Below are 26,828 nucleotides of genomic sequence, written 5' to 3' on the forward strand. Positions count from 1 at the left end.
CTACCTTTCCAGTGTTTAGGATAGTGCCTAGCGTATACTAAATGCTTATAATGCATCGTCTCTTTGAATCTTAACCTTTAGAGATACCATTATCCAACTTTACAGATGAGGAAATAAGTGATTATATATAACCCCTGGGTTACCCAGCTTATCAGTGGCAGAGTTGAAAATAAGGAGTTTGAGTCTAGAAAATGCTCTTAATTCCCATAAGGGCAAGAGAATCTCGATATGTGATGGTGTGTCCTTGTTTAACAACATTTATAATATGGTGTAGCAAATAGTGGTTAGGGTTCTAGCTCTTCCACTTACTAGCTGTGATATTGGTCAGTTAGGCTGAAGAATCTGTCTCAAAAAGACAGTAACTGCTCAAATTATAGCTTGTATCACTTATGGCAGTCGAGAATTAGGCAGTAATTAAGGTGGAAAAGCCTTCAGTCACTTTAAAAAAAGTGTTAGGCTCACTTCAGTTGGATTAATTCCTACCACAGCACACAGAGAAACATCTAGAGAGAAAACAAGACTTATGGCCCTAGAAGAAATCAAAGAACAAGGATGCTGCATTGTACCTTTTAATTGCATGGGTAGTTTTAAATAAATGGAGAAAGCACCTTTCAGAAGCTACACTAGCAGGAAAAAATTCCATCAAGCATTTACATAGTAAATTTCTATAATTTCACAAAAGATTCTTGATCTTACTTGAAGTATACATGAGGGAAAGAGCCCCCTCAGTAGGTGTTCTCTTTGCTTACAGAAGCAAACTAAAGGACCTAAAACTGGAGGCAAGCCAGGATGCCAAAAAGGGGGAAGAGAAATGATAAAGAACCATTCAGAAATTCCATGTCTACTTCAAGACATTTGTCTAATGACCCTTACATAATAAGTATTTTAGGGAAAACTACCACCCTTTTAAGATAGAAGTACAATCTTAAAAGCTGTAGTTCTCAATTATAGTAATATTTCTTTCTTACAGTAATATGTCTCAATAGCTTGGACTGCTTGATGTCAAAAGACAATGCCTGGGGGTCATCTATGAGATCTGAACAAATACTTTAGAGGAATTCTCTAGGACTGTATACTCTCTATTTTGGCTTTTTGAATGAAGCACAGACAGGCTTCTCTGCTATCCTCCAGGCAGTGTAATAGTCAAGGAAAAGGGCAACAGTATTGGATCATTCCTTAGACACTAATCAGCTGGGGAAAGAGTTCATTGGCAAAAGTGTCCTCCCAAGAATGGTTTACACCAAGCGGAGAGGATATGTCACTGAATGGGGAAAGGGAACCCCCATATCCACAGTCACTGTAAGCATCCAGTAGGCAGGAAGATGGCTTTGGGCAGTGGCTGGATGAAAGCAGATTTGAGATACCCAGCTCTGGAACGAGGTCATCTTCTACAGGTTCTTCCTTCACTGAGACAGTGAATTCAGGGTGATCATTCTCTGAGAGGCTGAGAGGTGCTTCCTCGATTTTCACTACCACATTAGCTTGGCTCTCTGTCTCAGAGGGTATCTCTAAGACTAGGGGCTTGGTATATATGTGGTCAAAACGAATTAGTTCATTAATGGCTTCCAGCTTGGCTGATGACGTCCCCACTGACAGAGAAAGGGAGGCTGGTAAGGAACTGAATCCTTCTGGGTAGACCTCTGGGAGCTCCTCCAGGCTGGCAGGCTCTGGGGAAGGGCATTTGAAGAACATGACTGGGTCCAAGTTGTCCAGAATGCCCAACAGGATATCAGACTGCAAGAGGCAAAAATTAAACGAAGTACAACTGTCAGAATACAATGGAAAATCTAACTGGAACACTTTGTACTGGGTTCCATAATGTAAATTAGTCATGTGATAAGATGACCTCGGGACCCACCGGACCCATTTATCTACACTTCACTCCATGTCCTATATTATCTGGAACTAGGAAGGTAGTTGATGTTCACCTCCAACCCCACCAAAAGCTAACTTCAACCTGTCTAGTTAGGGATGTCAAGCATCAAACAAATGGAATTAACTGGTTATATAGCTCTTTAATAAGTCAGAATGATCCCTACCTCTGAATCTGAAGAGTCAATACCGCCAGAATCCATGGGGAGATGTTCTGGAGGGGTGACAACTGGGCCTGCACCTGCTGCAGAGGTGCACGTAGTCTGAGTGCTGCGGACTCAGCAGACCCGGCCACTGGCCTCACTTCATTCCCCTGGGAGGAAAGACCAAAGTGAATAAACAGCTTCAAGTTCCCAAGGAAATGCTTGCTAGACAGCTGTGATTCTCATCTTTCAAGAAAACTAGAAAACCGTTATTTAGAGCCGAAATCTTTCCCTACCATTGTTATTTCCACTTTTAAGTCCTCGAGATGAGAAAAGGGAGGTAAGACTTCCTTATACATTTACTGCACAATAAAACATTTTTCCTCCTCTAGGCAAAGATTCAAGCAGAACTGGCAAATATCTTGCTCTTCTCAATAATAATAATGTTCTTAGATAATAAAGTTCTATAGCAATTTAGCCCTAGCATCTTTTTGAAAAGTAATTCTTTAAATTCGTCCTGAACATTACCTTCACAGAGTAAAACTGTGCTATTGTCAATCTTAGACCATTTGATTGTTGTCACTGAATTTGCCATCATCTATAGACTAAAACTCACATACCACCCTTCTCTTACCACAGAGGTATCACTATCACAAAGAATCCTTTCCCTACTCATTCATATTCATCAAAGAACTACTTTAATTTTAGTAGCGTTCAAAGTCTGGTTTGAGTGGCTCTCTTACTTTGGTTCTCCTTAATGACTGCATGGTAATCTTGCTGGCTACTGCATTTGCTAGTACTTGTTCTTAGAGAGCCATGTAACTTGTTTTCATTATTAGATCTTAGTACTGTTCACTACACACTTAAAAAATGAGTAAGTGTCAAGTGCCTTTAGGGGAAGAACACTCTGCCTGCATGAAAATGTCTTAAAACTGAAGGAAAATTTCAAGAACGCTCTTGATCAGAAGTCCAGACTGTAAACATAATCGCTGGGTCATGTCACTTGGAACCAGTACTCACATGAGGCACCAAATAAAGGCGATGATTTACCTTGGCTTCTGCCTCCTCTTCAGCAACCAGGGCATCCATCCCCAAGCGCTGTCTTAACTCCTGGTTCTCAACTACAAGGCCATGAGTTTTCTCTCGTAAAAGCTGATTTTCTAGCAAAAGTTTTTGGTTCTGGAAGAAAGTTCATAAGAGGCTATTAAAACATCTAATTATTTCAGTTAAGAATCTACCTGATTCAGTATAATTGGTTTCCTTTCCTTCTTGAACTTTTGGAAAACTCTGTGCTTGTGGTGTTCATAGTAGGTTTTAGAAAGCTAGCCATAATTATGGAAAAGCAAGCTACTTAATAAGTGCCACTTCTATGGGGTCAAGAATAACACAGTTTCCACTGACTTCAGCAAAGGGTGACTTGTGGCTTTAATGTAGATATAATTTTTTTTTTTTTTAACTATCTTGGCCAGGCTCGGTGGCTCACGCTTGTAATCCTAACACTTTGGGAGGCCGAGGCGGGTGGATCACCTGAGGTCAAGGGTTCAAAACCAGCTTGGCCAACATGGCAAACCCCATCTCTACTAAAAAAATCTAAAAATTAGCTGGATGTGGTGACGGGTGCCTGTAATCCCAGCTAATCTAGAGGCTGAAGCAGGGAGAATTGCTTGAACCTGGGAGGCAGACGTTGCAGTGAGCCGAGATTGCATCACTGCACTCCAGCCTGGGCAATAGAGTGAGACTCTATCTCAAAATAATAATGATAATAATAATAATATAAAATAAAAACAAATAACTACCTTGAACTGGCAGGTAATAATGAAAGTGGTAGTGGTAACTATAAATCCAAAATAAGTTAAAAAAATCCCTGCTCCTGACTCATGATTCTTAGAAGAACCAACTAATGATTAAAACTTTAAAAAGATCAATATATGCAAATTGACCAAGGGGTTAAAAAAATATAAATAATCTCTATGTATTCAAGATGTGTAATTGGCAACAATTTAAGATTGATTAACAGGTGGACCCTAGAGGGGGAAAGGAACCTTTAGTGAATTTCTGGCCATGCCAGGAAGAATGTAAAGTTTAAGCAATTATTTCCTATTAGCCCTTGCTAATTTCTTACTACAAACTCACTAAACATTGTTGAATCCATCTACTTTGAGATACATCTAGCACCAAATGCCACAGAGTCAATCACTTCTGCCCTCAACAAGCTTCACCACTTCACCAACTATCTGTCCTTAGATTAATTTTTTTTTTTTGAGACAGGGTTTTTGCTCTGTCACCCAGACTGGAGTGCAGTGGCACGATCTCGTGATCTCAGCTCACTGTAACCTCCGCCGCCTGGGTTCAAGTGATTCTCCTGCCTCTGCCTCCTGAGCAGCTGGGATTACAGGTGCCCGCCACGACACCCGGCTAATTTTTGTATTTTAGTAGAGATGAGGTTTCACCATGTTGGTCAGGTTGGTCTCGAACTCCTGATCTCAAGTGATCTACCCACCTTGGCCTGCCAAAGTGCTGGAATTACAGGTGTGAGCCCCCGTGCCCAGCCAACTTTTTTTTTTTTCTTGAGGCAGAGTCTCACTCTGTTGCCCAGGCTGGAGTGCAGTGGTGCGATCTCGGCTCACTGCAACCTCCCTCTCCCAGGTTCAAACCATCCTCCCACCTCAAACTCCCGAGTAGCTGGGACTACAGGCACGCACGCTTGGCTTTTTTCTTTTTTTTTTTTTTGGTGTATTTTTGGGTAGAGACGGGGTTTTACCATGTTGGCTAGGCTGGTCTCAAACTGATGGCCTCAAGTGATCTACCCAACTCGGGCTCCCAAAGTGCTGGAATTACAGAAGTGAACCACCATGCCCAGCCTAGTTTAACTTCCAATCACATATTCAATTGTATTCTAATAGGTGCTGAAACAACTTGGGATGGGAAGCAAATATCAGAACATTCACCAAGGAAGGGTATACAATGGATAAAAGAGTTTGACCTTAAGTAGTTTTACCTCTTCTTCTAAATCTACCACTTGCTGTTCCAGCTCACTCATCCGAGCTTTCTTTCGATCTCTGGCAGTCTGAGCTGCTACTCTGTTTTTCAGTTTCCTAAGAAGAGAAGGAACATACCACACTGAGTCATTTCAAACCTTATTTATGTCTTTATTCGAAAACTTTACCAGCTGGTGCTTTCCTTTTTATTTGCAGTAAGACTAATGATAAAATACACTTCAGGCTCCTCCCCTCAATAAAACAAAATAAAAAATACAGTCTTCTGTCAATCTAGCTCGAAGACCTGCTTTATTCTCTCCTATATTGCATCATCCACCCACCTCAGACTCATCCCCGTCACAGCACTGGGGCTGGACACACTATTCATCTTGCATAAGGAACTTTACTCTTTCCCCATCTATTCCCCCGCTGCTTCCTGTCTCCAGTTCTCTTAAACAGGATCCAACCTAGCCTCATTAATCTAGTGAAGGCTGCAATCTTGCTATGACACCAACCCTCCGTCCCCAAGCCCAATTTAGAAAAGGGAGAGGCTGATGCCACTCCCTGATCTCCAGTGTTGAGATTCTAGGCAGTGACCTGCTGATGGGCCCGTGTCTGTTGGAGGAGACACTTTTTTTTTTTTTTTTAAAGAATTAACTCAGAGGAGACACTTCATAAATGACAGAAGGCACAATGATCACAAAAGAGTGAACATTTACGGAGAACTAAGTGCTAGGCACATTACATGCAAGTCTCAATCTCCCCAAAGACCTCATGAAGTAGGTTCCATTTTAAGAACGCAGATACTAAGCTACACCAGTGAGCCTCGCAGAATTCCCAGCCCTTTCAACAGCTCTGTTATTTCAGCTCCGCGCCTCTCCAGAAATAGCAGTAAACCAAAACAGATTATTCGACCTCAGGTCCCAGTCCGAGTTCAGAGAGGCTGAACCACCAGTCTGCGGCCACACAGCAAGAGGACCTGGAAGACAGGTGCCCGCATCCCCAGCTCTGGTCACCTCTAACGAAAGAGTTAAAAAGTACAGAAAAGAGCCCTGGGCCGCCCTGGGTTCCCAGCGTGGCGGATCTGGTCAGTCTGGGCTTCCTGCCCCGCCCCGCGCCACGCTGGCACCGACCCACCAGGCCAAAGGCGACGGAGCCCTGCGAGGCGGCCAGTGCTGGGTCCCCGCTCCCAGCCCCTGCCCCAGTCCCGGCTTCAGATCTGGCCCCAGACCCCCCCTCCTCGCCCACCTCCTCAGCGCCTTCTCCTCGGGGCTCAGGTGCGTGAGGCGCTGTCGCTTGCGCGCCTGGGGCAGCCCCCCGCTCGCTGCCTCCGGGCTGGCCCCTCTCTGGGCTGGCACCATGAGCGGCAGGGCCTGGCCAGCCGGGGCTCCGGCGGCGGAGGCGGGCTGCCCCGACAGAAGCAGAACCTTAGGGGTCCCGTCGGCCGGGCTCTGCACGGCTGCCACCACCACCATAGCTCAAGACTACGCACCGCGCGCCGCAGCAGCCCAACGCCCAGCCCCGCCGCACCCGGCCTTTCTATGGTCGTGGCCCTCCGGGATTGGCCAGCGTCGCGTGACGCACGGCCGAGCTCGGCGTCCATTGGTCCGGTCTGCCCGGCGGGGCGTTTCAGGAGCGTGGCTATGGAGTCCGGCGTGGCAGCGGCAATCCATGGCCAAAGGTACTTGCGGTCATCTTCTGCGGGGCGTTACTTGCGGGAGCGTGTCCTCCACAAGCGGATTTTCCCCCCTTAAGCGGACTTATTTCCATCCGGAGTGACAGAATTTAATTCCAAACCGAGAGATTTCCAGACTGACGAATTTTTACCGGGACTAACAGAGAATTACCTCAGCCTGACAACATTTTATCTCGTGCGCCACTTCGGGCTCCGAGTGCAGCCGAAAGTCGAGATAGAGCGCAGTTGGGCCTTGGGTTCGAAAAGACTGGACAGAGGTTTCAGTGAGCCGAGATCGCGCCACTGCACCCCGGCCTGGGCGACAGAACGAGACTCCGTCTCAAAAAAAGAAAAAGAAAAAAGCCTGGAAAGAAATTCTGCGGAATAAAAGTCTTTAAGAAATGAGATCGTGCCCTTTAAAACTGAGTTTAACAATAGTGAGGGCTTAATAAACGATAGGTGTTATCTCTGGGTTGGAGGGGAATACCTATAATTTTAGTTTTTCGTTCCATTTCTAAACTTTGTACTATGAGCGTGCAGTTTTTTAAATTTTATTTTATTTTTTAAATAGAAACGAGGTCTCACTATGTTGCTCAGGCTGGTCTCGAACTTTTGAGCTCAAGTGAACCTCCCTCTTCGGCCTCTATTATTTTTATTTTATTTTTTATTCTTATTTTTTGAGACAGAGTCTGGCTGTGTCACCAGGCTGGAGAGCAGTGGCGAGATAGCTCACTGCAACCTCCGCCTCTGGGTTCAAGTAATTCTCCTGCCTCAGCCTCCGGAGTAGCTGGGACTACAGGCGCCCGCCACCACACCCGGCTAATTTTTTGTATTTTTAGTAGAGGCGGGGTTTCACCGTGTTGGCCAGGATGGTCTCCGTGTCCTGACCTCGTGATCGCCCGCTTTGGCCTCCCACAGTGCTGGGATTACAGGCATGAGCCACTGCGCCCAGCCCCTTGTTATTTTAAATGAGGGGACAGGAAAACGTCACATGTAGAGACTGAGACCCCGAGTTGACCCTGAGCACCCTCTCCGAGGGGAAATCGAGGCTCCTGCCTGGCCATTGTGGCGTGAGGGTGGCCAGGTGTTTGTGAAAGAGGGGCCCCCAGAGAGCAGCACGGGAGCGATTTATGCACACGAATATTAACATGGAGAAGTCCTAGAAACCCCCCTAAATATGCATGTCCACTTTTTTTAAAGCAAATTACAAAATGTGAAATTCCCCAGAAATGCACAGCAATACCTTCTCTAACAAGTAAGTATTGCGTCCTCCTCTGCGGGCAGCACTATTCCAGGTTCTACGGGTAAACAGTAGTAAGACTGCTACCTGGTATTTGGAAGACATGCAGAAAGTGAAATGTTAAGATAGCAGGTTCCTAAGTAATTCTTTAGTGTTATTAAGTCGGATTAGCTGGTCAATTGTATTTTGGTAGGGAGGGAACAGGATGGGAAAAAGAGCTGAAAGCAAGTCCATCTCTTGATATCTAAGCCCTCTAAAGGGACACAGTTTTGGTTTTTCCCAGGACTGGGCCACGAGTCTCCTAACGTGTTTTCTCCCTCTACATTGGGAGGGAAATCAATGATTTTTTTTTTTTAATTGGGTTGTCCCAACTCCAGAGCCTCCTGAGCACGTGCTGTCCTGTGGGTTGGAAAAGAGGTGGGGGTGATTGGAGTCTCTGCCGGACCAAGAAACCAACTTCCTATTTAACTCTCATCAGCTTGGGCCACCTGGGTTCTGATGTGCCTTCAGATGTGGAGAGACTTACTCCTGGCCTCTGAAATGTTTTGGGAGAAGTCTGGAGGTGTCTTCTAGCTGAGACCTACAGCTTCATATTAAAAGACCTTGGAAAGCTATAAGAGGCTCTTAGAAAAGTCATGTCATGTCATGCCACCTTTTACCTTTTATTTTTTGATGCCTTTTTTTTTTTTTTTTTTTTGAGACTGGGTTTCGCCGCGTTGCCTAGGCTGCAACTCTTAGGCTCAAGTGATCCTCTTGCCTTGGCCTCCCAAACTGCTGGGATTGCAGGCAGGAACCACAGGGCCTGGCCCTTTTTATTTATTAAGTGAACATTTATTAATGCCTAGAGAATGTCTTGCACTGTATAAGAAAGAAAATGCTGGAGGACCCTTTTAGTCCAGCAGGGTGTAGTAACTGAGTAGAGAAAGCACAGGGTGGGGGATGGGGAAAAAAGGTTGATGAATTGCACTTTGGTCTTAGTTAATGGGATATTGAAATTCACTTCCCCAGCTTGTTTTCAAGACTTTCATATTTTTGACAAACACTTTAAATCATACTAAAAACAATAATTGACCCACTACAGATTGCTGTCCATGAAATCTTGAACATGTGAGTCCAAACCCCTAGACAGTTTCATATCCTCTCTATAAGATGAGCCTGGTAATTCTTGCATCAGGTGCCATAAGTGTTTAAAAATATTTACTAGACACCTGTGATAAGAGCTATAAAATATATAAAATACAAAGTTCTCGGTCTTTGAGGCCAAACGCGGTGGCTCACGCCTGTAATCCCAGCACTTTGGGAGGCCGAGGTGGGCAGATCACCTGAGTTCAGGAGTTCAAGACCAGCCTAGCCAACATGGTGAAACCCAGTCTCTACTAAAAATACAAAAATTAGCCGGACATGGTGGGGGGCGCCTGTAATCCCAGCTACTGGGGAGGCTGAGGCAGGATAATTTCTTGAACCTGGGAGGCAGAGGTTGCAATGAGCCAAGATCGTGTCATTGCACTCCAGCCTGGGCAACAGAGCGAGACTTTCTCAAAAAATAAAAATAAAAATAAATAAATAGGCATTCCAGAAAAGATAAGGGAAAACAGAAAAACACTGTACACTGGTAAGCAGAAAACAGAAAATAACATGGCAGGAATAAGTCCAAATATATAAATAATAAAACATAAATGTGAATGGGTTATATTATCTTCTTAATCATGCTGTTTTGTTTTATGTGTATCTCTTTATCAACAACATATAGCTGGCTTTGGGGTTTCTCAGAGCTTCTCTCTTTTAAGAAGAGAATATAAATCATTCGTATTTATTTTTTATTATTTATTTATTTGGACTTATTTCTGCCATGTTATTTCACATTTTTTGTTTACTATGTTTCTCAAGGCAGGAGGATTGCTTGAGGCCAGGAGTTCAAGACCAGGCTGGGCAACATATTGTGACCTCGTCTCTACAAAAAATTTTAAAAAATTAACCAGGCGTGGTGACTTGCACCTGTAGTCCCAGCTGCTCGGAAGACGGAGGTGGTAAGATCCCTTGAATCCAGGAGTTCGAGGCTACAGTAAGCTATGAGCTATGATTGAACCATTGCACTCCAACCTGGGAGACAGAATAAGCTCCTGCCTCTAAAAAACAAAAATTAAAAAAAAAAAAGGAAAATGACTTGCCAGCCATTTTTATGTTTATGGAAATGTTTATGGAAAGAAAGCATATGTAGCAATATTAATATCAGACAGAATTTATCGTAAAGGCATTAAAAGGACAAAGAAGGGTATTTCATGTTGATTGAAGGTACAAGTTAACCACATATACATCTTTATGAACATAGCAACATAATTTTGAAATGTATAGGCCTAGCATGGCGGCTAACACTTGTAATCTCAGTACTTTGGGAGGCTGAGGTCAGGGGTTCAAGACCAGCCTGGTCAACATGGTGAAACCCCGTCTCTACTAAAAATACAAAAATTAACTGGGCATGGTGGCACTTGCCTGTAATCCCAGCTACTGAGGAGGCTGAGGCATGAGAATTGCTTGAACCTGAGAGGCAGAGGTTGCAGTGAGCCAAGATTGAGCCACCGCACTCCAGCCTGGGCAAGGGACAGAGCAAGAGTCTGTCTCGAAAAAGAAAAAAAAAAATTAGCCGGGCTTGGTAGTGTGCACTTATAGCCCCAGCTACTCGGGAGGCTAAGGTGGGAGGATCATTTGAGCCCAGAAGATTGAGGCTGCAGTGAGCTGAGATGGTACCACTGCATTCAAGCCTGGGTGACAGAGTGAGATCCTGTCTCAAAAGAAAAAACAAAAGAAAATTGGCTGGGCACAGTGACTCATGCCTGTAATTCCAGCACTTTGGGAGGCTGAGGCAGGGATCCCCTGCGGTCAGGAGTTTGAGACCAGCCTGGCCAACATGGTGAAACCTTATCTGCCGAGACCAGCTCGGTCGGGGAGAGCCTAACCCAGCGGCGCTGGAGGAATTAAAGACACACACACAGAAATATAGAGGTGTGAGGCCGGGTGCGGTGGCTCACGCTTGTAATCCCAGCACTTTCGGAGGCCGAGGCAGGCGGATCACAAAGTCAGGAGATCAGGACCATCCTGGCTAACACGGTGAAACCCCGTCTGTACTAAAAATACAAAAAATTAGCCTGGCGTGGTGGCGGGCGCCAGTATTCCCAGCTACTCGGGAGGCTGAGGCGGGAGAATGGCGTGAACCTGGAAGGCAGAGCTTGCAGTGAGCTGAGATCGTGCCACTACACTCCAGCCTGGGCGACAGAGCGAGACTCTGTCTCAAAAAAAAAAAAAATAGAGAGAGAGGTGTGAAGTGGGAATTCAGAGCTGAGAACCCCGAACAGAGATTTACCCACATATTTATTAACAGCAAACCAGTCATTAGCATTGTTTCTATAGATATTAAATTAACTAAAAGTAACCCTTAAGGGAAACGAAGGGATGGGCTGAATTAAAGAAATAGGTTGGGCTAGTTAACTGCAGCGGGAGCATGCTCTTAAGGCATAAATCGCTCATGCTATTGTTTGTGGCTTAAGAATGCCTCTAAGCGGTTTTCCGCCATGGGTGGGCCAGGTGTTCCTTGCCCTCATTCCTGTAAACCCACAACCTTCCAGCTTGGGCGTTATAGCCATTATGGACATGTTACATTGCTGCAGAGATTTTATTTATGGCCAGTTTTGGGGCCAGTTTATGGCCAGACTTTGGGGGGCTTGCTCCCAACATCTATCTCTACTAAAAATAACAAAAATTAGCTGGGCGTGGTGGCGGGCGCCTGTAATCCCGGCTACTCAGGAGGCTGAGGCGGGAGAATCGCTTGAACCCGGGAAGGGGAGGTTGCAGTGAGCCGAGATCGCACGATTGCACTCCAACCTGGGCAACAAGAGTGAAACTCTGTCTCAAAAAAAAAAAAAAAAGAAAGAAAGAAAAGAAATGTATAAAACAAAGACTGAAATGATGAAAACAATCCACAAATCACAATGGGAGACAAATACAATTCTCAGAATCAACAGAGGGAGCAGACAGAAAAAATTTGAACAGTACAACTTTCCTTCCAACCAAGGACTTATGTTTTTTCTTTTTTTCGAGGCAGAGTCTCCCTCTGTTACCCAGGCTGGAGTTCAGTGGCGTGATCTCGGCTCACTGCAAACTCCGCCTCCCAGGTTCAAGCAATTCTCCTGCCTCGGCCTCCCGAGTACCTGGGATTACAGGCGTCTGCCACCATACCCATCTAATTTTTGTTTTTTTTAGTAGAGACGGGGTGTCACTATGTTGGACAGGCTGGTATAGAACTCCTGACCTTGTGATCCACCCGCCTCAGCCTCCCAAAGTGTTGGGATTACAGGCGTGAGCCACTGTGCCCAGCCAGGCCTATGTTTTTTCAATCAAGAAACATTCCCACTTTTTTTCTTCTTTTTGAGATGGAATCTCGCTTTGTTGCCCAGGCTGGAGTGGGGTGGCACGATCTCAGCTCACTGTCTTACTGCAACCTTCGACTCTTGATTCTCCTGCCTCAGCTTCCCGAGTAGCTGGGATTACAGGTACAAGCCACCAAGCCTGGTTGATTTTTGTATTTTTAGTAGAGACAGAGTTTCACCATGTTGGCCAGCCTGGTCTGGAACTCCTGACCTCGGGTGATCCACCTAAGTTGGGCTCCCAAAGTGTTGGGATTGTAGGCGTGAACCACCGGACCTGGCGAAATCTTTATATTTTCATTTCTCTTGGGTAAATACCTAGAAGTGGAATTGCAGTATCATATGGTAAATACTATGTTTAAATTTTTTTTTTTTTTTTTTTTTTTTTTTGAGACGGAGTCTCGCTCTGTCACCCAGGCTGGAGTGCAGTGGCGCAATCTCGGCTCACTGCAAGCTCCGCCTCCCAGGTTCACGCCATTCTCCTGCCTCAGCCTCTCCGAGTAGCTGGGACTACAGGCACCCGCCACCACGCCCGGCTAATTTTTTGTATTTTTTTAGTAGAGACGGGGTTTCACCTATGTTTAAATTTTTTAGAAACTTAGCGGCTTTCCAAAGTGGCTATAGGTTATACCATTTTACATTCCCACCAGTGATGTACTGCTTTTTTATATTGCTATTAGAGATTGTTATTTAACTCTTTCATGGTTATCTAACATTTTATTGTTTATATTGTATGTTTTTCCCAACTGGATTTCAACAAGCTCATTAGACGCAGAAGCTAGGGTTAATCGTGGTTACATTTTTTGTGTGTTCTGTGCTTCTGATAGTGCTGAGTACATACTAGGCATTCAATAAATATTTTTGAATGACTATTGAATGGTTACATATCTGCAATATGCTTTATTTTATTTTATTATCTTTTGAGACAGGGTCTTACTCTGTCACCCAGGCTGAAGTGCAGTGGCATGATGTCGGCTCACTGCAGCTTTCACCTCCTGGGTTCAAGTGATTCTCCTGTCTCAGCCTCCTGAGTAGCTGGGATTACAGGCATGCACCATCATGCCTGGCTAATTTTTTTTTTGTTTGTATTTTTAGTAGAGATGGGGTTTTGTTATGTTGGCCAGGCTGGTCTAGAATTCCTGACCTCAGGTGATCTACCCGCCTCACCCTCCCAAAGTGCTGGAATTACAGGCGTGAGCCACCGCTCCCAGCCGAATGTACTCATTTTTTTTTTTTCTTTTTTTGAGACGGAGTCTCACTCTTGTTGCCCAGGCTGGAGTGCAATGGCGCCATCTCAGCTCACCCCAACCTCTGCCTCCTGGGTTCAAGTGATTCTCCTGCCTCAGCCTCCCAAGTAGCTGCAATTACAGGCATGTGCCACCATGCCCAGCTAATTTTGTATTTTTAGTAGAGATGGGGTTTCTCCATGTGGGTCAGGCTGGTCTTGAACTCCCGACCTCAGATGATCCACCTGCCTCGGCCTCCCAAAGTGCTGGGATTACAGGCATGAGCCACCGCTCCTGGCCCTGAATGTACTCATTTTAAAGCACTAAGGCAACGGTTCTAGTTACCTACACAGCACCTATTATACTTTTTCTTCCTTATTAAAAAAAATCTATTTTGTTCAGGATGCCCACTTGAAAACACTCAGCTTCCAGACTCCCTGGAGGTTATGGATAGTTATGTAATGTGGTTCAGGCCAATGTATACATAGTTCTAGGCACAGACGATTCCAGGAAAGTTTGTTAAGTGGAGGAGACTCAACTGGGAAGGCTTTCACCTTTTGCCTGTTGCTCTTTTCCTTTTTTCTCCTCTTCCTTGTCTGGAATGCTGATGAAACTTCCAAGGATTGAGAGGTTCAGCTGCCATCTCGCAAATACACAGATTGGAGTCACATGCTAAGGACGTCAGAGGGGAAAGGAGTCTGTGCTCCTGATTGCACCATGGAGTGGCCATTTAGCCCTAGACTGCTCATTTCCAGATGTCACATTACGTAAGAATTATAATTGCTGTGGTAGCTGGGTTCTTGTTGTTACATGCCATTAAATACAGTCCTCGCTTTTACTGACAATTTTTTTTTTTTTTTTTGAGACCGAGTCTTGCTCTGTCACCCAGGCTGGAGTGCAGTGGCGCAATCTCGGCTCACTGCAAGCTCCGCCTCCTGAGTTCATGCCATTCTCCTGCCTCAGCCTCCCGAGTAGCTGGGACTACAGGCATGCGCCACCGTGCCCGGCTAATTTTGTATTTTTAGTAGAGACGGGGTTTCTCCATGTTTGTCAGACTGGTCTCGAAGTCCCAACCTCAGGTGATCAGCCTGCCTCGGCTTCCCAAAGTGCTGGGATTACAGGTGTGAGCCACCACGCCCGGCTTACTGACAATTTTACCTGCCACATTGCCCTTTGTTAGATTTCCCAAGTCCTGTCTTTGTTCTCATCAATAAGCTACCAGCACTGCTGAAGAACAGGTAGGCTTGAGCAGGACAATTAGAAGTAGGTGGGACACAGGGACACAATTTTTATCAGTGGCACTTTCTTCTGATACCAGGAAAAGAGGTGAGTCATTCCACATTATAGCATCACTATTTTGTGAATGGGAAAATTAAGGTTCAAAGGGAAAAAATAATCAGCTTAAGCCTACAGATTACGTCTCCAGCTTATCTGTCCATCCCTCACTCCTGTCTTACTATTTCCCTGAATTATTCTTCTCTGTTTAGTTTGCTTGGTAAACCCGATTTCTTCTGTTTGTTTAAACTACAGTTTCTCAACCTTAGTGTTATTGACATGTGGGGCTGGACAATTCTTTATGGTGAGGGGCAGCTCTGTCCTTTGTAGGATGTTTAACAGTATCCCTGGCCTCTGCCCTCCAGATGCCAGTGGCACCCCTCCCCTCCTCCAAGTTGTGACAACCAAAATTGTCTTTGGACATTGCAGAATGTCCCCTGGGGGCCAAGATCTCCCTGACTGAGATCACTACTCTCAAGTCAGGTCAAACACCACTCCAATCTATACCTGCTTTGTTCCCACATGTCCCCCACAAACTTCCAGCATAACAGCTGCAGCACTGTTACCTGTCTTTATCTCCACATTACACTGTATGGTCCTTGAAGGCTCTTTGACTCATTTCTGCATCTCCCTGTTTATTGACTAAATGAATTTTAAAATTGTTTGGGAAGCCAGGTGTGGTGGCTTGTGCCTGTAGTCCTAGCTACCTGGGAGGCTGATGCAGGAGGATTGCTTGAGCTTGAGCCCAGGAGTTTGTGGCTGCAATGAGCTATGATCATGCCACTGCACTCCAGTCTGGGCTATAGAGCGAGACCCCATCTCTAAATAAAGTAAAATAAAATAAAATAAAAATGGCTTGGGCAAAGAATAGGAATATAATTCAGGAATTTGGGTCCCTGATGCCATGATTTCAATACTCATTGTTAAGGACTCATGTGTCCTATGCCTTTGCTTGGCATTGTATTTTATAGATTCCAATGCTAGAGTCAAGAGGCAGATTCTAGGCCGGGCGCGGTGGCTCACGCTTGTAATCCCAGCACTTTGGGAGGCCGAGGCGGGCGGATCACGAGGTCAGGAGATCGAGACCACGATGAAACCCCATCTCTACTAAAAATACAAAAAAAAAAATTAGCCGGGCGTGGTGGCGGGCGCCTGTAGTCCCAGCTACTTGGAGAGGCTGAGGCAGGAGAATGGCGTGAACCCGGGAGGCGGAGCTTGCAGTGAGCCGAGATGCGCCACTGCACTCCAGCCTGGGCGACAGAGCGAGACTCCGTCTCAAAAAAAAAAAAAAAAAAAGGCAGATTCTAGCAAGGAAGATATGTTGCTCATTGTTTTAAACATACCAATTAAATGGAAAAAGAGGCCAGGTGCAGGTGGCTCACGCCTATAATCCCAGCACTTTGGAAATCCAAGGCGGGCGTATTCCAGGAGTTCTAGACCAGCTTGGGCAACAAAGTGGGACGCTCTCTCTACAAAAAATACAAAAATTAGCCGGGAGTCATGGTGCATGCCTGCAGTCCCAGCTACTTGGAAGACTGAGGTGGAAGGATCACTTGAGCCCAGGAGGTCCAGGCTGCAGTGAGGCATGGTAGTGGTAGTGCCACTGCACTCCAGCCTGGGTGACAGAGAGAGACCCTGTCTCAAAAAAAAAAGAAAGAAAGAAAGAAAAGAGAAGGAAAAAAAAGGAAAAAAATGCAAAGAGTTTAGGAAAACCTTTATATTATCACAAAGAAAAATGAAAAACTCTCAAATGTTTTGGGAGAGAATGAAGAGCAAATTTCTATACAATATTTTTGTTTCCCTGATGGAATCGAAGTTGAGTCAGTCTCACAGAAAATGCTGTGTACCCTCTTCTCAGTTCTAGCTTCCTCTAATGTTGTCATCTTAAATTATTGTGTTACAGCCAGGCGTGGTGGCTCACGCCTGTAATCCCTGCATTTTGGGAAGCCAAAGCAGGCGGATCACGAGGTCAGGAGTTCGAGACCAGCCTGGCCAATATGGTGAAACCCTGTCTCTACTAAAAATGCAAAAATTAGCTGGATGTGGTGGCGAGCACGTGTAGTCCCAGGTACTTGGGAGGCTGAGGCAGAAGAATCACTTGAACTTGGGAGGCGGAGGTTGCAATGAGCTGAGATCATGCCACTGCATTCCAGCCTGGGCAACAGAGTGAGACTCCATCTCAAAAAAAAAAAAAAAATTACTGTGTTACATTTGTCATAACCAAGAAAAGATCTTAAAAAAAAAAAAGAAAGAAAGAAGAAAAAAGAAAATAACTTGAATGCATAGGACTTCATTATTTTCCAGAAATGGATGGTCATTTTGGTTTGCTAGGACTACTGATCCCGTATTTCCAATTTTATTAGTATATTTCTAAAGAAAGACATCTACAAACCGTTCAAATAACGTTGAGATGCTGAGTGTGTGGGCAGGAAATCCTCTTGGTCATGTTGACGGGTGTTTCCTTCAGTCCTGTGGCTGCCCACCGCTTTCTGGAAAAAAAGTTGCAAAACTTCCTGAAGTTCACTTGTGTGCACTTGGGTTCTAAGAAATTCAGTACCTCTTTGGCATCTACAAAATGCTGCAGTTCATTTGCCCAGTCAATTAAAAATGACACTAAAAGGGCATGACAACAAAAGGAAAAGATTCATTCAAAAAATGTGAAGATATCGCATGGCTCTTTTTCGCTTGGCACTGACCTGGCTCTGCATCTGGTTTTGCTTTTTTTTTTTTTTTCTACCGAGTCGGGCTCTCGCACTGCCGGCCTTCCAACAAGGAGCCACCGCGCCCGGCAGCTTTTTTTTTTTTAAAGAAAGCACAAACTCTCCATTGTTGGTAACTGTTCTGTATTCTGAGGTTCAAAGGTAGCAAGAGAAGCAAGCTTTATCTTGTTTGAGAGAAGCTTAGCGGGATGCGGTGTGTCACGCCTGTAATCCCAGCACTTTGGGAGGTTGAGGTGGGCGGATCCCTTGAACCCAGGAGCTTGAGACCAGCCTGGGCAACATGGTGAGACCCCATCTCTACAAAAAATACAAAAAATTAGCCAGCCATGGTGGCATGCACCGGTAGTCCCAGTTTCTCAGGAGGCTGAGGTGGGAGAAACACCTGAGTCCAGGAAGTCGAGGCTGCAGTGAGCTGTTATCATGCCACTGCATTCCAACCTGGGCAACAGAGTGAGACCCTGTCTCAAAAGAAAGAAGTTTAAGTGTTGCAAGCCCCCTTCATTATTCCTATAAGAAAGAAAACCAGTTCATTGGTACTGAAATTTTAAACTTTTTATTTTGGCGTAATTTAAATGTACAGAAAAATTTCTTTTCTTTTCTTTTGAGACGCAGTCTTGCTCTGTCACCCAGGCTGGAGTGCAGTGGCGTAATCCCAGCTCACTGCAACCTCCTAGTAGAGATGGGATTTCACCATGTTGGCCAGGCTGGTCTTGAACTCCTGACCTCACGTGATCCACCCGCCTCAGCCTCCCAAAGTGCTGGGATTATAGGCATGAGCTCAGCCAAATGTACAGAAATGTTTGAAAGCTAGCACAGATAATTCTCAGGCACACCCTCACCCAGTTCCAGTTTCCCCTAACATTATCAGCTTACACCACTATGGCACATTTGTCAAAACTGAGAAACCAACACTGACACATTGCTAGGAACTAAACTCTAGTCTTTATTTGGATTTCACCAATTTTTCCTTTAATGATCTTTTTCTGTTCCGGGATCCTGCATTGGTGTTAATTACTTGGCTTCCGTATAGTACACCTACTTTTGCAGAATGTTTCATGATTAATTTCAGCAAACCGTATTTATCTGAAGAGCTTAATTTACTCAAGTTCAATCTTCCCAGACACGCACCCTGGGGCTTTGACTCCAAAATGGTAACAACTGATCCCTCCCTCCCCCTTTGGTGAGGTGGCTTAGGCTTTAGGTGACGCTGAGAATTTGTGTATGATCTGGCTTGTAGGAGACTGAATTTCCTGTGAATAAACTAGGGACTCTCAGCATTTTAAAAAATATCCTGTTTTTGTTTTGTTGTTTTGTTTTGAGACAAAGTCTCACTCTATCGCCCAGGCAGGAGTGCAGTAGCGCAGTCTCAGCTCACCACAACCTCTGCCTCCTGGGTTCAAGTGATTCTCCTGGCTCAGCCTCCTGAGTAGCTGAGACTACAGTCACCTGCCACCATGCCCAGCTAATTTTTTTTTTTTTTGTATTTTTAGTAGAGACGGGGTTTCACTATGTTGGCCAGGCTGATCTTGAACTCCTGACCTTAAGTGGTCAGCCCGCCTAGGCCTCCCTAAGCACTGGGATTACAGGCATGAGCCACTGCGCCTGGCCAAAATATCCTCTTATTTATAGCTGACTTTGCACATCTGATATTCATGTGGGATAAGATAGCAAGCTGTAGTTTTTCTGTTCTTTCTTTTTTTTTTTTTTTTTCCATGAAAACAGCCAGGATTTATGTGGTTCCAAGAGCCAGCTGGATAAAATATAGACCCATTCTGTTTTGGTGAATAAAGGTGATATGAGAAGAAAAAACCTCCAGGCCAGGAACAGAGGAAGAAGTATAATTATGTTTGCCTCAGAGAAAACTGGGAGAGAAACCATTCATTTTCCATTCATTCATCTTCCATTCCCAGACCTTGGAAGAGTACTCACTGTAACGTGGGGGCTAGAAGCATTGGCTTATGAAATAGGCATAGGTAAGTTTTCAGCTCCACCACCTAGCTAGGTAACCTTGGACAAGTTGCTTAACCTCTTTGAGCCTCAGTTTCCTTGTCTCCAAAATGAGGGCTGAGCTTTGAATAAGATCATGTATTTAACATAGCACGTGACATAGAGAAAACACATATCTGTTACCTATTATTATTTCCAAAGACAGTCCACCGTAATTACCAACAGGCATTCCTAAACTCTTCTTAGTCTATCATTAATCTCATCCTTTCTTCCATCTTTAGATATTTGGTAGCCAAGGGCTGGGCGCAGTGGCTCACGCCTGTAATCCCAGCACTTTGGGAGGCCGAGGCGGGTGAATTACTTGAGGTCAGGAGTTGGAGACCATCCTGGCCAACATGGTGAAACCCCACCTCTACTAAAAATATAAAAATTAGCTGGGCATGGTGTCGTGCACCTGTAATCCCAGCTATTGGGGAGACTGAGTTAGGAGAATCCTTTGAACCTGAGGAGGTGGAGGTTGCAGTGAGCTGAGATCGCACCACTGCACTCCAGCCTGGGTAACAGAGCGAGTGAGACTCTGTCTAAAAAAAAAATGAAAAAAGGAATTTGGTAGGAAAGAAGTTTGACAGTTCCCAGAGGTCTACGTGAAACAGTAGGGTACTCGCGTCTTCAAAATATGTCTAAGTATGTATAAAATTTGATCACTGGTCACAAGCAGAAATGGGGTCCACAAAGCAGGAAAAATGTCACAGCGATGGACCTTGGATAAGCTTTTTCCAGTTGCTCCCTCCTCCAAACTGGAAAGAAAATTTCCGTCTGATCAATGAGTGGACTGGACCTGGTCACAGGCTGCCAAGTATCTGCCCTGTTAGTGTGACCTGGAACAAAATTCCCAGCAGAGGACAGCAAACATTTGCTGAGCACACAGACCTGTGACCCTCCTACGTGAAATTCTAGGGGCAGGGTTTGAATTACGCCATAACTGGGGCTTGGTGGCTTATGGGGAAGTGCTCTATACTAAACAAATTGTGTGAGGCAGTCAGGCCCGGGAAAGAAGAGGTTGGCATCTGCAATTTGAAAATATGACTCTGCTGTTTTATTTTTATTTTCGGAGACACTGTCTTGCTCTGTTGCCTGGACTGGAGTGTAATGGTGCAATCATAGTTCACCATAACCTCAAACTCCTGGGCTCAAGTGATCCTCCCGCCACAGCCTTCCAAGCACACTGCCATGCCCAGCTAATTAAAAACAATTTTTTTTTTTTGGTAGAGACGGGAGTCTTTATGTTTCCCAGGCTGGTCATGATTTCCTGATCCCTAGTGATCCTCCTGCCTCAGCCTCCCAAGCACACCACCACACCTAGCTAATTTTTTTCTTTTGTTATTATTTAGCTCTCTTTATAACTGGCTTATTTTTATTATTTTTTTGTAGAGAAGAGGTCTTGTTATGTTATCCAGCCTGGTCTTAAAATGTGACTCTGTTGTTTTATACAAAACACAATCATTTTCCATTTGAAAACAAGTTGTATTTTCCAGCATAAAATTCCAGATTTATAGACTATAGTATAGTCCTTAGGACCCATAATGTGTTTCCAAAAAATACTTGCCAATGTCTGTACTTTCAGTGATCTGTAACTTCTTGGAGTAGTGGAGAGGTTAAGCAACTTGTCCAAGGTTACCTAGCTAGGATGTGATGGAGCTGAAAACCTACCTTTGCCTGTCCATTTCATAAGCCAATGCTTCTAGCCCCCACGTTACAGTGACTATTCTTCCAAGATCTGGGAATGGAAGATGAATGAATGGAAGATGAATGGTTTCTCTCCCAGTTTTCTCTGAGGCAAACATAATTATACCTCCTCCTTTGTTCTTGGAGGTTTTTCTCTTCTCATCTCCCCTCCATTCACCAAAACAGAGTTGGGTCTATATTTTACCCAGCTGGCTCTTGGAACTGCATAAATCCTGGCTGTTTTCATTTTTTAAAAATTATGAGATTAACTGCCAAACTTGAGCTGTAAGTTGTGGGTTAGCTCTTGACTCTGCTAGATAACCTGGAACAAAGCATTAACTTCTTTGAGAGCTTCCTTTTTTTTCCTTCATTGTTGTTGTGTGTTTCTACTGGAAAATGTGGGAGTGAAGGCGACCTAGCAGAGTGCCTGGCACACAGGAAGGAGCTTGTTGAATTTACAGTTCTGGGCTCCAGAACAAAGGCGGCCCATCTTAGCCTGAGCCACTCTGACTTCGCTTTAGGAAATACTGCCTAGATATCTAAAGGAAAGTGATAGCAACTGCAACCAACTGTTTCTGAGGTCTGCTTGCCCACCAATGGCCCCCTCAGCCATGGGAACATGTGTAGAGAGGTGCCTGGAACAGACACTGACTCAGGGGGGGGTCTGTACAGAGGCAGTGCAGGTGAAGAAATGAATGCAGATTCCCCAACAATCCAGAGGTATATGCAAGAGGAGGGGCAGGGGTTCTTTTGAAGTATATGCAAGAGGAGGGGCAGGGGTTCTTTCAAGTCACCTTCCAGTTGACCAGGTGCCTTTACAACTCTAAGGCTCTGTGAGTATGTTTTTTTCTTACCTTATGGAATAAAGGGGTAAAGAAGACAGCTGCCCTGGGTATGGCTTTGGGTCGGAATAAACATTTCTCAGATTGAAGTGTTTCAGCAATGTCTTGAAAAATCAGATTTGTTCAGGATTGCTGGAAGTGCATTATTTGATTCTAAGTTTCACTTAAAAGTCTTGGGGAAGGCCAGGTATGGTGGCTCATGCCTATAATCCCAGCGCTTTGAGAGGCCAAGGCAGGCAGATCGCTTGAGCCCAGACATTCGAGACCAGCCTAGGCAACGTGGTGAAACCCCGTCTCTACAAAAAATACAAAAATCAACTGGGCGTGGTGACACATGCCTGTAGTCCCAGCTACTGGGGAGGTTGGGGTGGGAAGAGGGAGGATGACTTGAGCCCAGGAGGCTGAGACTGCAGGGAGCCGAGATTGTACCACTGCACTCCAGCCTGGGCAACAGAGCGAGACACTGTCTCAAAAAAAACAAAACAAAACAAAAAATCTTGGGGAAAATCACTGAAAACACAGTTTTCTTTCTTTTCTTTTTCTTTCTCGTTTTTTTTTTTTTGAGACAGAGTCTTGCTCTGTTGCTCAGGCTGGAATGTGGTGGCATGATCTCAGCTCACTGCAACCTCCGCCCCCTGGGTTCAAGTGATTCTCCTGCCTCAGCCTCCCTAGTAGCTGGAATTACAGGTGCACGCCACCACGCCTGGCTAATTTTTGTATTTTTGTAGAGATGGGGTTTCACCAGGCTGGTCTCAAACTCCTGACCTTAGGTGATCTGCCTGCCTCGGCCCCCCAAAGTGCTGGGATTACAGGCGTGAGCCACCGTACCCGGCCGAAAACACAGCTTTATAAAGGGATTCCTCCGGCCTGGCGCAGTGGCTCACACCTGTAATCCCATCACCTTGGGAGGCCAAGGCGAGTGGATCACCTAAGGTCAGGAGTTTGAGACCAGCCTGGCCAACGTGGCAAAACCCTGTCTCTACTAAAAATACAAAAAATTAGCCAGGCGTGGTGGCGCGTGCCTGTAATCCCAGCTACTTGGGAGGCTGAGGAAGGAGAATCGCTTGAACCCGGGAGAGGGAGGTTGCAGTGAGCTGAGATCATGCCACTGCACTCCAGCCTGGGCAACGAGAGAGAAATTCTGTCTCAAAAAAATAAATAAAAACTAAAGGGACTCCTCTAATCTTGACCAAAGGAGAAGGGAGTGTCCCACACTCTCTCAGTTACCAGCATGAGAGGGAGAACAATTTGGTTTTGTGCAGACTTAAGGTTCTCCTAAAATTCACCACCCTTCACCTGTGCTCTATTATTTGCATTCAGTGCTTTTTTATTTGGTATCCAGAAGCTGGGTCATGACAACTGCAGTCAATTGATATTTCTAGCATCGTGATCATAACCACTGCCAGAAAACCTTGGATTTGGGGTCATGCATTCATCCTGAACACTGGTGCCTTATCTTGCTCTCAAGGGACCAGAATCCAGAAGAGGAGAGAGACATGCAAATAGTTCCAATGCAGTGTAACTGTCACCATCCCTAAGTGGTGGTACTGAGGAAAGAGAAAGACACCTAACTCCCCAGGGCCATCAGGGAAGGCTTCATAAAGGAGAGGATGTTCGAATGGGCTTTGAAGGATGAGTAGGAGTTTGCACAGAATTTAGCTTCTTTTCTTCATGCCTCTTTTCCCTGCCAAAAAAGCTATAAGCCACCTGCACCTGACATAGAATCTCAAGAAAGCAATAACAGTTCATCTAGTGCTAAAAATTACTTGAAACTAAAGAAAAAAATATATTCAGCCTTTAACACCTGCTACTGTCCCCAAGGCAGTATAAGAAGATCCTTCTAGATTTCTTTTTTCTTTTTTTTCTTTTGAGACGGAGTCTTGCACCGTTGCCCAGGCTGGAGTGCAGTGGCACGATCTTGGCTCACTGCAACCTCCGCCTCTCAGGTTTAAGCGATTATCCTGCCTCAGCCTCCCAAATAGCTTGGATTACAGGCGCCCACCACCACACCTGGCTAATTTTTTGTATTTTTAGTAGAGACGGGGTTCCACTATGTTGGCCAGGCTGGTTTCAAATTCCTGATCTCAGGTGATCCACCCGCCTCGGCCTCCCAAAATGCTGGGAATACAGGCATGAGCCACCAAGGCCGGCTGATCCTTCTAGATTTCTGTATATACTTATTTTAACTCTTGTCCTTTGTCTCTTTCCTACCTTCACTCCAGCCCCTTCAAGACTTCCTTAATATTTCTCTTTTAACCAACTTTTTTTTTTTTTTGAGATGGAGTCTTGCTCTGTTGCCCAGGCTGTAGTGCAGTGGTGTGATCTCAGCTCACTGCAAACTCTGCCTCCCAGGCTCAAGCAATTCTTGTGTCTCAGCCTCCCGAGTAGCTGGGATTACAGGTGCCCACCACCACGCCCACCTAATTTTTGTACTTTTAGCAGAGACGGGGTTTCACCATGTTGGCAACTCTGGTCTCGAACTCCTGACCTCAGGTGATCCGCCTGCCTTGGCCTCCCAAAGTGCTGGGATTACAGGCGTGAGTCACTTCACCTGACCTTAATAAACAACTTGTTTTAAAAATGGGAGGCAGAATGTGTGTGCATGTGTGTGTGTGTATGAGAGAGAGAGAGAGAGAGAGAGAAAGAATATCCTTCCCCCACCTCTGCAATTGGCCTTGAATTTTACACACTCACCACCCCTACTTCCCTGCTTTGACGCTGTCCCTAAAGCAGTGGGAAAGAGCTTCAGGTCTCTGGGCTTGACCAGTGTTGCTGCTCTCCGTTGGAGTCCCAGGAAATGTATCTCTTGGGATCAGGAGCTGGGATGGAACCCAGGGCTCCTGAGATAGGACAAGGCTATGCTCTATGCACCTGTCCTGCCTCCTCACTTTGTACAATGAGGTAGGCAACCTTTTGTATTTCCTCTTGTTTTCTTTCTGCACCCCACTTGGCTTGGCAGCCATAAATCCACACTGCTTCCTCCTTGGCATTTCTTTTTTTTTTTTTTTTTTGAGACGGAGTCTCGCTCTGTCGCCCAGGCTGGAGTGCAGTGGCGCAATCTCGGCTCACTGCAAGCTCCCATCTCCTGACCTCGTGATCCGCCCGCCTCGGCCTCCCAAAGTGCTGGGATTACAAGCGTGAGCCACCGCGCCCGGCCTGGCATTTCTTAAATGTGTTCTGCCTGAATTAAAAACTGAAAGCGGGGAGGCCCAGTAGACCTTGAAATGTTCAGTTTGCCTTCTGTCCTTGGCCGCTGGCTTGACAGGTCCCACAAGCTCTCCTGGGAGAGTGAGCAGCTGACGAAATCCCAGAGGCCCTGAAACCTCCCTTCCAGTAAGTGCCCATGTTTGCATATCCTGGTTCAAGAATAGGAACTGCTTGATGGAAACTGATCAGGGAGCTAAAGTTACTGATTAAGTGGATTTGCTTCCAGCTGCAGGCAGTGGCCTCCCTGAGAAAGAGGGAATCTGTAGGGCTGTTTTTACAGATTAAAATCTCCTTTGTTTGTTCACTTTCTACTTCTAAAAGTTCTTGGAACCCTTTTCCAGGAAGAAGCCAGGTAAAGTCAGAGTAGGGAAAAACAGTAAGCCTTGTTTTTGTCCTCTATACTTTAAAGCTTCCTTTATTTTCAAAGAGACATACATGAGATATCTGAAATAAGTCAGCTTTAGGAAGGATAGCTAGCGAGTGTTGGACGTGTGCCAGGCACTGTGTGAGCACTTGGCATCCATTCTCTCTTTGGTTCCCTCAAGTTAGGAATTGAACCCCTTTCTCAGAGGAGAATGAGGCCCTGTGAGGTTAAGCCGATGACCATGAAATTGTCAGTGGTGGAACTGGGATCTTATTATTATTATTATTTTGAGACAGGGTCTCACTCTGTCGCCCAGGCTGGAGTGCAGTGGTGCAATCACAGCTCACTGCAGCCTCTACTTCCCAGGCTCACATGATCTTCCCACCTCAGCCTTCCAGGCAGCTGGGACTACAGGTGTACACCACCATGCCCTGCTAATGGAACTGGGATTCAAATCTAGATTCCTTGCCCTGTGTCCTGGAGGTTGCCCAGGCATGGAAAAGATCCAGGCCTGGTCCACTGCTTTTAGATACTTCTCAGGCAACCCCCTCTTTCAGTAATTTGCATTTTATTAGATAGAAACTGAAAACTCATGTCAAGCTGTCTGAAACCAGCAAAAGAATGTTTTTTCGTCTTTGTTCGCATTCCTTGGTTGGAGGGGGTGCTGGGTGACATCTGCTGTGCAAACAATAGCCCAGAAGCCGGGCAGAGTCCACACCAAGCTGAGTAAATAGCACCTGAAGGCCCTGGCAGGGCATGCAAGCTCCCCAGGGGTGCCTTGCTTTGAGAGACAACCATGAGAATGTGCCCTTGGACTGGAAGCCAGGAATCCAGAGCTCTAGTCCTAGTTCTACTGTTATTAACACTTGCACCTCTCTGTTCCTCATCTTTGAAGTGAAGAAAACCAAGTTGATGATGTTTGAGGCCTGAGGCTGCAGGGGTCAGTTTGACTTGGACACTGCAGCCTGGTGGTTAGGCACACAGAGAGTAGAATCCAGTTGCCTGGGGTCCAGTATGAGCTTCATGGCTGGACAAGGTGGCTCATACCTGTAATCCCAGCACTTTTGGAGGTCAAAGTGGAAGACCAGAGTGGACAACAGAACAAAACCTCATTTCTACAAAAAATAAATAATTAGCTGGGCACGGTGGTGTGCACTTGTAGTCCCAGCTACTTGGGAGGCTGAGGTGGGATGGGA

At 45.4% G+C, this 26,828-nt stretch overlaps 2 protein-coding genes across 2 annotated transcripts in view; one reads left to right on the forward strand and one right to left on the reverse strand.

The window, feature by feature from the left end:
- Positions 1-14,357, forward strand: part of CCDC117 (coiled-coil domain containing 117) — a 34,988-nt gene extending 20,631 nt beyond the window's left edge. The window contains exons 5-6 of the transcript XR_009211063.1: positions 9,796-9,935; positions 14,174-14,357. The gene's annotated coding sequence lies outside the window, so the exon portion shown is untranslated. The remainder of the gene's footprint in view (positions 1-9,795; positions 9,936-14,173) is intronic.
- XBP1 (X-box binding protein 1) lies at positions 557-6,518 on the reverse strand. The gene is given in 6 exon segments (XM_032139982.2): positions 557-1,734; positions 2,040-2,123; positions 2,126-2,185; positions 3,066-3,194; positions 5,014-5,110; positions 6,242-6,518. Coding segments are annotated over 6 exon segments (1,155 nt in total). The 5' UTR covers positions 6,469-6,518; the 3' UTR covers positions 557-1,176.
- Positions 14,358-26,828: the final 12,471 nt, after the last annotated feature.

This window comes from Hylobates moloch, unplaced genomic scaffold (genome assembly GCF_009828535.3).
Source record: "Hylobates moloch isolate HMO894 unplaced genomic scaffold, HMol_V3 SCAFFOLD_19, whole genome shotgun sequence".
Classification (NCBI taxonomy): domain Eukaryota; kingdom Metazoa; phylum Chordata; class Mammalia; order Primates; family Hylobatidae; genus Hylobates; species Hylobates moloch.